The 10,785-nt window shown below is 41.8% G+C and overlaps 2 protein-coding genes across 4 annotated transcripts; one reads left to right on the top strand and one right to left on the bottom strand.

Annotated features, from left to right (window-relative positions):
- Positions 1-137: 137 nt before the first annotated feature.
- LOC128872996 (G patch domain-containing protein 1 homolog) lies at positions 138-4,309 on the top strand. Of its 3 annotated transcripts, none has more exons than XM_054116235.1 (5): positions 138-464; positions 837-981; positions 1,054-1,432; positions 1,523-1,747; positions 1,831-4,309. In XM_054116235.1, the coding sequence occupies exons 2-5, from the start codon at positions 918-920 to the stop codon at positions 4,064-4,066; spliced, it is 2,904 nt and encodes a 967-aa protein (XP_053972210.1). In that variant the 5' UTR covers positions 138-464; positions 837-917; the 3' UTR covers positions 4,067-4,309. The 3 variants fall into 3 exon arrangements, with proteins under 3 accessions (XP_053972210.1, XP_053972209.1, XP_053972208.1); XM_054116234.1 differs by having other exon boundaries at positions 138-774; XM_054116233.1 differs by having other exon boundaries at positions 138-981.
- On the bottom strand, positions 4,116-10,656 carry LOC128885034 (trichohyalin; the record flags this gene model as incomplete). The annotated part of the gene is made up of 23 exons (XM_054138774.1): positions 4,116-4,473; positions 4,648-4,745; positions 4,813-4,957; positions 5,043-5,152; positions 5,232-5,343; positions 5,415-5,556; positions 5,612-5,666; positions 5,727-6,002; positions 6,075-6,182; positions 6,241-6,396; positions 6,460-6,630; positions 6,725-7,072; positions 7,159-7,281; positions 7,339-7,453; positions 7,551-7,665; positions 7,741-8,023; positions 8,092-8,252; positions 8,325-8,498; positions 8,564-8,782; positions 8,901-9,030; positions 9,106-9,259; positions 10,176-10,401; positions 10,482-10,656. Coding segments are annotated over 23 exons (3,669 nt in total), but the record flags the coding sequence as incomplete, so codon positions are not given.
- Positions 10,657-10,785: the final 129 nt, after the last annotated feature.

Below are 10,785 nucleotides of genomic sequence, written 5' to 3'. Positions count from 1 at the left end.
TTGAATAGAAAATATAAAAGATGTGCAACTCTTGATGCGTTGTTCGTTCGATAAAAATAACAATTCATATTATACAATCAAATAATGTTCGAACAAACAAAAGTTTATTCGAGTAACTACTGTATAATGGAATAAACGTTGCAACTAGTCTTTAGGATATCTTCGGAAGCTGCTTGTTGCAATTCTTGCCGCTAATAGCGTTGCTATTTTGTTCTATTCTGAATCGATAACGTTGGATGTGATAACGAAATGGTACGAGATAGGGGGCTCTTATCAGAGCTACCTAATTCTGATATAGGTAAACAGTGTTTTGCAGACATTATTTATATGTTGTGCATATTTATCGAAACTCGGTGTTAAATTATTTAAGAAATAATAATCTATTCATCATTGGTATATCAAATTTAACAAATCCAATCTAAAGTTACAACTATCTCGAAGGGAGAATAGTATCCCTTAGTTTGGTGAGTAGTATTCCTCTCAGAAGAAACGAATTAATAGATCTTCGTGTGTGTACTCCTATGAATCTGTCCTATAAATCGTAATCATTCTACCTCCATCAACTCCAGTGGAGAATTCATCGAGTGTTAGTAGTCGTATGACGTTTTACCAACAGTCGTGCAATTAATTCTCTAAATTGAAACATTGATCAAAAGAATACTTCGTTCAATTAGTGATCTAGCTAAAATTTAAACAGTTTCAAGTAAAAGTACGTCTTATTCAAATGAAATGACTTAAAGACAGCTAGAAGTCTCGATCGAAAAACTACGATATGTACGTATGTAAATAATATATACATGCGTACCTTATAACCTCAAATGCGTTGTTTCTGACAGTTGTATAAATTAAGGAGAAGTACTCTATGTCTTGCTTTCGTTTGAACTTGTTTACCATCGGATAAATACTGTGCGTTAAAAATGGGCGATTCCGACGACGAGAATTATGTTTCTTTTGGAGTTCCCCTAGAACCTATAGACGAAGGTAGGTTGAAGTTTTTTAGGATGAGTTTTACCATATACATTAGCTCTTTGTTTATACATGGATTTATTGCAGATAATGTTCCGAGAAAGAAACCTATGTCCATAGAAAATCAATGTGTGTATGACGAACAAGGTAGACGTAGATTTCATGGAGCATTTACGGGTGGTTTCTCTGCTGGATATTATAATACAGTTGGTACACAAGATGGATGGAGACCACAGCAATTTAAATCCTCTAGGAGTAGTAAGGCAGAAAACATTGCTCAAAGACCGGAAGATTTTATGGATGATGAGGACACAAGTCAGTTTGGAATAGCACCCAAAGGTATTCGTGCTACCAGCGATTATGCTGACCATGGTCAAAGAGGAGTAAAACGAGAGAGAATGAATCGTGAGAGCAGTGGTCCCATTCCTGGTACTCCACTGTTAAAGGCCCTTTTAAAGCCTGTAAAGTATGTAGCTTTTCAATCTAAAATTTTATTAATGTACAAATGTAAAATTATCAGCCTTAATTGTTCATTAATATTTAACCTAATATCCAGGGAAACAGTTGGTATTACACTGCTGAAACAAATGGGATGGAGGCCAGGTCAGGGTGTTGGATCCAGACTTACAAAAAAGGAGAAAGCTAAAATAAGAAGAAGAAATGACAAAATAAAGACACTGCAACAACAGTCTAGAAAACCAACTTCGGAAAGTAGCTCGGAAGATTCGGAAGATGATTATAAAGATATTACATTTGCTCCCGACGATTACGAGCCATTCAGGTACATTCTTTACGCTATAATTTTGTTGAGCAGTAAACAAATGTCGATGGCATGAAAATTAAATTATCGTTAATTTGTTACAGGTGTAACCCAAAAGGTAATTTCTTTGGTATAGGATACAGTGGCTTGGATAGGAGAACGGTACTTTCCGGTCATATAGATTTATTCGATGCTCCTGCATTTAGTATACGAGAGAAAAACAAAAAGCTATCGATACATGGACAAGCGTTCGGAGTTGGCGCGTTCGAAGCTGACGACGAAGATATATACGAAACGGAAGATATGTCGCGTTACGACTTCGCGTTAGGTCCGGAAGCGAAGAAGAAGACGAGGTGGTCCGACGATACTCGTCACAGACACACGAACGATTGTTTAGATGGTTTCGCGCCAGCGAAAAATAGATTAGAATCCAAGAAGGTTTTCGCACCTCCAGAGTTACCTAAAGATTTTATACCAATGCATGCAGTCAGAAAAAGTCGATTTTATCCACCAATCGAGAATGTACCTCGCACGGTAGAAAACGGGAGACGTAAAGATCTTACAGCCGCGGACAGGGCTAGAATATTGGAGGACACGGCCAGTATTAAAAAAGTATCGGATACGCATCCAAATGCAGTGCCGTCGGTTGCTTCCAACATCATTACCAAAACGTTGAATTTACACGGCAAGCAGCAAACCGAGGAGAGGCAAAAACTAGAATCTCAACAAGCTAAAGGAGCGACGTCGTGGATGGACAAATTGAATCTACAGAGTTTTATCAAAGGAGGCGTCGTTGGATTTAGTAAAGAATCCGAAGGTAGTTTGAAAAAATTGGAAGAGTTCAAAGACTCTCCCTCTACATCAAAGGAATGCCAAATAATTACGGACAGTAGCAAATCCGAGGAAGACGATTCTACGAAGAAAAGTACAGCGAAACCATTTTTATCCGATCCTGATAAGCAAAGACGTTTCGAGCAATACTTAGCTCTCTCCAAGAAATCTGAACAAAGTAAACTCGAGAGTATACAACCGTTATCGATGACGGAATGGGACAGAGAACACGAGCGGACCGAATTCGAGCAAGCAGCTCGATTATTTGATCAGCCAACGAGTGATTACGTTGCGAGCAAGTTTACGGTTGCTTCTGACTCTGTGACTTCAGACGGAGACTCTGAGAAAGGTAGCCAGGAGGACGAAATGAAACAGGCTGTGAAGATGAAAATGTTTGGGAAACTAACCAGAGAGCGCATAGAATGGAAGCCTGCTAGTATAGTATGCAAGAGATTTAATATTCCTGAACCAAGAGTCGGTTGCGCCCAACCGGAATTGCAGAAGAAGACGGTTAAGTTTTCAATCTTTGATTCTCTTAATTGGAGTAATTCTACGAAATTTTCAAGAGCAACCGACACAGTATCTCGAGAATCGGACATAGTCGATTCTCGATCGAAAGACAGAAGTGTTGTTACCAGTGCGAACTCGGAAGTAAAGTCAGATAACGGTGTACCTCTCGACGATCGTCAGGCATTGGAGCCTGTGTCTGAGAAAATAAGAAATTTTGAGGCTACTTATGAAAAAGTTTTCGGCAAAGAAGTTCAAGAAGCATCCTCCAGGATTCCTGAAGTCGAGCCAATCTTGCCCAGTACGATAGATTTGACTGCTCCATCCGAGACTGTAGACAAAGTTGAGAAGGTTAAGGAAGACGAGAACGCATCGAGATCAGAACCAAAGAGCAAATCCGAAGAAAAGAAAGATCTCTTCAAGGCGATCTTCTTGAGCAGCAGCGAAGAATCTGATTCGGAGCCAGAGGAAAGCATGGACAGCGAGGCGGTGAAGTCAGTTCTGATCGGTAAAGCGCCAAGCGAACTGAACGTGAACAGGAACACTTCTCCGCCAAGGGGCATTTTCGCTAAAGTAGATTTGGACAGTTTACTCGCGAGTTCGAAGAGCAGTGCTCAAGCAAACGAAAATGTAAATAAAGAGAAAGATATCGTAAACTTAGCGACAAATCCCGAACCAGGGACTGGATCCAACCAAAGCAACGACGGTAGTTCGAACCCTGTGGAGCCGGCGATGTTGCCCGACATGTATGGACCAGTTCTTCCCTCGAGGTTATTAAAAAGTGACAATTCTGCATCGGAGGCGTCCAGTTCTCAGACTTTGAAGCCTGTGTTTAAAAGTGTCGTTGTACCGAAACCCAAGACTGACTCTAAAGTTTCCGGGGTATGGGTGGAGCGAGAAAAAGTGAAGAAGTCGAAGAAGGAGAAGAAGAAGCACAAGCACAAAGAGCATAAAAGTTCCAAACACAAGCGGAAATCTAAGAAAAACAAGAGGGACTCGTGATTTAGGAGATTAAAATTGTAATAAAGAAATGAAACGAGAACCGCGTCGATAATGGAAACAAGTGTGCTGTTTATTTGTTGCACGTTTCTTTTTTTTTTTACAGCGTCGTATAGCGCGGTTTTTTTACATTTAATGAAGTACTTGGAAATGCTTGTGCAAATCTGTAATTACAATGGCAAGTCTATAAATTACAATCGGTAAAGGCACATCCGATATGTACAAGAATATAGTTATCTTTCTGTATATGCTCTACGCGTAATTGAGCAATCCCCTTTATTTCACTGTAGCGTCACTTGTCGCTGTTGTACGCTTAAACGATAATTACGTTGTCAAGTTACTTGTTCGACGTCGTAGAGTTCCTCGAAGGTGGTCTGCTGTGATTCGTAGAGTTAAGCTTCTTCTCCACGCTGAAAAAAGAAAATTCATCGATGAACATGTTTTCATAGCAGAGTTACGTCCGACTAATTTAGGGTAGAAACATTAAGTTACAGATATTACAGTATGATTTGTAATATTTATTCCATTGTCGCAAATATGAATTACTTTGCTTCTCTCTCAACGAGTCAAGTTAAATCGCATACCTGTTGCTCCTGGAACCTCTCTTAAACATGTCTGTTAACTTCTTTTTCAGATTTCTCTTTTCAGTCTTTTCGCTGATGCTCGTCTCGGATCCTGAAGTCTGCAAAAAGGAAAATCGATTTGGAGTTACTGCTTCCATCGAACGAACGCGTCCGTTATTCATCTACCTGAAGGGAAAGGTCCATGGAAACGTTCGGATCATCCACGCTGGCAGATTTAGTCAATTTAGTCGTGAGTTTTTTTATTATCCCTTTCCCGTGCTTCTTCTCTCGTTCCAGCATCTCGCTTTTCGTGGAACCAGTAGAAAGGCGGCTGAACATTGACAATAATGAATCGTCACTACCTTCAACGAACTTCTGCGTCTATGAAGTCACGTAAAATTCTAGTAACTCTTTACCTATCCACGCTGGAATCTCTCTGCAAGCTAAGCGTTCTTCCGCCAATTTCTGAACCTTCTAACGACTGCAAACTGGACATGTTGCTATCGGTGCCCCAAATGCGTTGCGACTAAAGCATTAAACAAGCGGTATTTAATATTCATTTCAATTATATTTTGTCCAAGATCTCTGTTATAAGTTATACGCACATCGTCGTTTCGCGGCGATGTCTGTTCCAAAGACAGACTCTTCCTTTGCAGACGTGGTTTAGAGCGGCTCGATGTTATACCCTTTCCTGGATCGCTCTCCACTGACGTCGATCTGTAATGTCAGAATACAGTTAAATGTCAGGATTCGTGTTGAATAGAACATTTATTGCCAGTGATTGATACCTTTTACCAAGTTTCTTCATCCGTGTCACGTTAGCCTCGTCAGCTGCCTTCTTTGATTCCTTCAATTTCTTCGCCACGTCCATTAGGTTCTTAATGGTGTACTCCAGCTTTTCCGTCCTCTCAGCCAATTGCGTGTTCGAACCTGCGAATGAATATATTTTAATGCAAATTCAAACATTAATAACGTTTAGCCATACCTCTTATATCTCCCTTCGAGTCCAGCATTGGCGACGATTCCCTCGACTTTGGTCCCTGCGAGAAGGTCCAAGTTTTACACGTTTATTTCTTTATTAAACTTGCAACTTAGAATACCTTCAATCGTCTAGGTGGCGTCGGCGTGTAAGCGTTCGAAGTTCCATTCTCAGCTATGCCGTTTAATTCAGGGAAAAGTTTCGTCAAGTCGTTGACTTGTTGCAGCAACGTGTTGATATTTCGCAACTCGTTTTGTTCCTGGTTGGATTTCTTCATGATCGCGTCCCTGAGCTCTTCCCGCTCTTTTTCGTGCCGCTCCTTCTCCCGTCTCATCTTCTCGTTGCTGGTCCTCAGCTTCGCGTGGGCATCCCTCAGCTCGAGCAGATCGCATTGCAACTGCAGAAATAAATATTTTGTCAGGGAACTCGGCGAATTTCGCAGCTTGCGACACAGCTGTTCGCTGTTTACCTCCAGCAATTTCTTCTTGCTCTCTTCCTTCTCTTCGTCGTTCACCTTCTTCAACTGGTCTTGCCGCCTCTTGGTCTCCAGCCGTTCCTTGGAACGTTCTCTCTCGATCTGAGAAAATAGTCGAGTCATTTCAAATCGAAACTTCTTTATTTTTTAATCAACGCACTTCGAATAGAGTTTGTCGTAGGTCTCTCGCGAGCGTTGCGGTTTCTTGCAACAGCCTCTGGTGTTCCTCCCTCTCCTTCTGCCAAGCCAACTCCATGCGAACTTTCAGCCCTGGAATCTTCGTTCTACCACTCGTCAGCATTCGTTCCTCTTCCAGCTATGGATACATAGAGAGAGTAAATAGAACTGATTGAACAATTGCGATAAGACGAGCCTCTACCTCGTTGATCCGCGATTGGAGCTCGGACACCTTAACGTGACTGGCTGATTTTTCAGAGACGAGTTCTGCTTTAAGTCTGGAAATCTCTAATCTCGACTCTGAAAGCTCGTCCTCCAAGTTGACGATCTGCCTTTCGAGGACTATCGCGCTGGTGCTAGACACTTCCTCCTCCTGCATCGGAACAAGGAAAAGCAACATTAAATTTCTCTTCCATCGTTCCAAGACGTCGATTATTGTTGGGCCCGTATATTTACAAAGGACCAACCTCGTCAGACTTTGCCAAAGACATGCTCGACTGTCTACCCCTAGCAGACTTTAACTCCGCGATGGTTTTCTGGGCGCCTTCCAACATGTGCTTGTACGTGTCGCGTTCGCGCTTGTACCTGGACAGTTGGTTCTGAATAGCTTGGATTTCGTCGGTGATGGCGGTGATCCTGTGCTCGTATCGCATCTTGCACTGAGCCAGGTCCGCTTTCTTCGTCTTCTCCATGTTCTCCAGGGCGCTCTTCAGCTTCCGTATCTCCGTCTCCAGGGCAGTAGTGTCCGGCGTCAGAGCTTGATGGATCTTGGACACGGCCTCGTAGTCCTTCAGCTTGTCCGAGAGATCGTCATTCTGCGATGTGCGTTTTGAGAATGTTAGACCTGTCGGTTAAACTCCAAACGAGTAACGTAATCTAAATTCCTTATAGAATCGCTTACAGCCTTCCTTATGTCTTCCAATCGCGTCACCAAGGTGTTGTTCTCCTTCTTCAAGTTACTGATGTCATTGTTCAGGTCTGTTATCAGAGCCTTGTTTGGCAACTCGCTCTCTTTCACTCGGTTCTGAAACATTTCCGTCCGTTTGTAATTTGAAAATGCTGTTTACTGAATTATGCTCACTTCTAAAGCAGCCTTCTCCGACTTCCACTCGCTCTCTTTCAGTTTGATGGACTGGCGCAACGATTCCAGTTCCTTGCGAATGCTCATGAGCTCCGTGTTCTGTTCCCTCAGTTTGCTGCGGTTGTTTAATCGAACATATCATTGCAAGAATGTCTTCATGAATTCTTCATGAATTTCAGTGACGAAATGAAGAGTACATTCATCTTATTTACCTATTGAGAGCTTCGTTGTCCAACTCGAATTGTTTATTTAGATTACCGAGTTCGTTGCACTTCCCACTCAGATTGTCGTACTCCTGCTGGCCCCTCTTCAGCTCGTTCTCCAAATCTGTAACGTAGGACACTGTTATCTTATATAGAATCTCTCTCACGCGACTCCGTTTATCAGAGCAAAACAACTCACTCAAGATCTTCTCGTTGTACGTTTGCCTCAGCTCATTCATTCGCTTCGAATTCAATCCAGTCTTCTCTAACGAGCTGATCTTCTTCTTCAAAGTGGCCACTTCGGTCTCTTTCGATTGTTTCTCTTGATCGATTTGAGACACTAGCTTCTCCTTCTCTTTCTTCAGGTCCGTTAGTTCCGTCGTCAGATCGCTGATCTTCGTGGAATTGGAGGATTTGGTGCTCTCCAGCTCTTTCTTCAAGCGTTTCACCTCTGCGTCGAGTTTCGTTTTCGATTGCTCGACCTGCGTTTTAAGAGAAATTCGTCAACCATGAGCTTATTTCGTTTGCGATTTCGCGACGAATCACTCACGGAGGACATCGACTGTGTCATTTTCGACTCCCGTTCCGTGTACGCCGACAGATCGTCTTGCAGCTTCTTGCACCTGTCTCGTTCCTGCGACAATTCCTTCTTCAGGTCGTTTATCGTCTTCTCCATCTTGGCGCCTTCCTTCTCCGATGATTTCGCCGTTTCTAGGTTCGAAGAAAAAGCGTTTTAAGCGACACTCTCGCGCGCTGACTTTAGCTCGCGTTTAACATTTTTACCCAAGTCTTTCTTCAGTTGAACGACTTCGTTGTAGACTTTCAGTTTCTCCGCGGATAGGGATAAGAGTTTCGACTTTAATTTTTCCTTTTCCTCCAACAGGGCCGTTTTCTCTTCGTCCCATGCCTTTCGTTCGGTTTCCCTCATGGTCACGGCATCGTCTAATTTCCTTTTTACTAGAACATTTCAAGAAATAAAGGTTGACTCGAAACTAAGGTGCGTAGAGTATTACATGACATACTGTTTTGTAGATCTGTATTTTTGTCATCTGCCTTGGCGCCGAAAGGCGTTTTCTTTTTTTCCTTTTCATCCGCCAATTCTTTCATCACAACGTCGAGTTTTTCCTTGAGCAGATCGTGTTCCTTCAAGAGTTTATCGTATTTCGCGTATTCCTTGGATTTCGTGTCAATATCCATCTCTTTGCCGTCAGAAACGTTTACGAAAACGGCCATCATGTCGCCTAAAATAATTACAGAACACTCCGATCGTATCAACAATGTTTGAAAGTTCCAGAGCACGCGTAATAATACTAAAAATTGAGTCGAATATTGTCCATTGTTTAGCGGCAGTGAGCGAACCTATTTCCTTCTCCATTTCGTCCACCAGTTTCTTTAGTTGTACTTTGGTCGTGAATTCGCTCGTCTTCTTCTGAGCCCTGTTTTGGAATTCACTTTTAATCTTCTTCAACGATTCGTCGACTTTTTTCACCTGGAAAGCGCCAGGTTTTAACGTTAAGCTAAATTAAGAAGCTTAATTTCACTGTAGGACTGTCTATTTGCTTACCTCTTCGTACTTCTTCTCTATAGTCGTTTTTTCAGTCTCCAACTCCTCCACCTTTCGCTCGACTTTCCTCAGCTTGAACGATAAAATTCGACAATTTTTATTCGACTGTTCCAAACTTTTTCGCAGACGGACGTACTCGTCCGCTTGCTCATCCCTTAACAATATGAAATATATTCATATATTACGTATTTACTTGGACCATCGTGAACGATACAGCGTTATCGGAACGGGATAATGATAGAATTATTGACAAGTGTAACTTTACATTAAAAAAATTTGTTTTAAACACTATCGGAGGTCTAACGAGACATCCGTTCTTATTAATGAAATTATCCAATTCCGTGGAGTAAGCTCGAATCGAAAATACGCCAGGCTGAGTCGTAATTACCTTTTGTTAATTACTCACGAACACATTCAATCAAATGGAAGCCGAAACGCCAGTGTAGGAACAGCACTGTAGGGGCAAGCACCGAGAAGCACGGCTGCGGATTTTATGCATTCGTACCTTAGTATAAAGAACAGTTGCAAAACGTCCGCAAAATCTAACTAACTAAGACAGTAATAAGACGTAATAGTCCTAATGTTTCGTTTCGTACAAGTCCGTATTCCGTTTTCATTTAGCCTATGTTTTCCATATCGAGCCATAATCGCATAAAATCCGCGGTCGATTCACTAACAAAAAAAGAAAACGTTACCAGAGCGAGTCATAATTCGCCATTATTCGAATCAAGTATTCGCCAATCGGTTAACGAACCTGAATTCATATAAATCGCAATGCGTTTAGAATTCTTACGATAGCTTCTTAGTATTTTTATTTCGGGGAGAATGAGTGCGATCGATGAATCGAACTACTTTCAAAAAATTTCTCTCTGGACTGCGACAGGCGATTCAAGCAATTTTGTTTAGAGAAAAGGGCCAATTCCTGCGTACGCTTTTTTTTTTTGTAACATACAAAATGATATTAACTGGAGAAAAGAAGCCAAAAACATGCGAGAGTGAGGAAAATATAGGCTTCTAACACTTAACAAAAAAAATGTATACAAAAAAAAACCGAAGAGAAACAAGATTACCTGAAGGTGTCCTGCAATTCGTATATCTCTTCTTCTAATTGCCTGATCTCTTTCTTCATGTCCTCGTTCTCGTCCATCAGGTTCTCGCACAGATTTTCCGCAGCTTTCAACTTTGAACGAAGCTCGTCCTTCTCTCTGTCTCTTTCCCCTCTGAATGTTTTTATATTCACTTCTTTCTCTAGCTCTCTGATTTTCGTCAACAGACTGGTCTTCTCTTGCGCGAGCGCTGAACACGACGGACAGAATTCGATCAACAGTTTATATTAATTCTTTAAATCAGGTCCGTCTTTACTTTCACATAAATACCTTCGTTCTTCTTCTGTAGCTTCTGCACCTCGTTGGACGAGCTTTTGCTAGATATGGTTTCCATGGTCGCTAATCGTCTCATCAAGATCTCGCTCTTCTCCTTCTCTGCTTTCTCGCATCGCGCTTGCAGTTCGCTCACTTGTACTTTCAACCTTTCCACTTCGCTCTGCTCATAATAAATTTAAATGTTATTTCTTCGAGTTTCTCTTGCTTTTGGTTTCGTATTGCACTCAGTTTATGAACCTTGACTGATGACACACTGCTCGACGTAATTAGGGGATCGATTACAGCTTCTTTACACGAT

The sequence above is a fragment of the Hylaeus volcanicus genome, chromosome 2 (assembly GCF_026283585.1).
Source record: "Hylaeus volcanicus isolate JK05 chromosome 2, UHH_iyHylVolc1.0_haploid, whole genome shotgun sequence".
In the NCBI taxonomy this organism is placed as follows: domain Eukaryota; kingdom Metazoa; phylum Arthropoda; class Insecta; order Hymenoptera; family Colletidae; genus Hylaeus; species Hylaeus volcanicus.
This window is presented reverse-complemented; position numbering and strand designations above follow the sequence as displayed.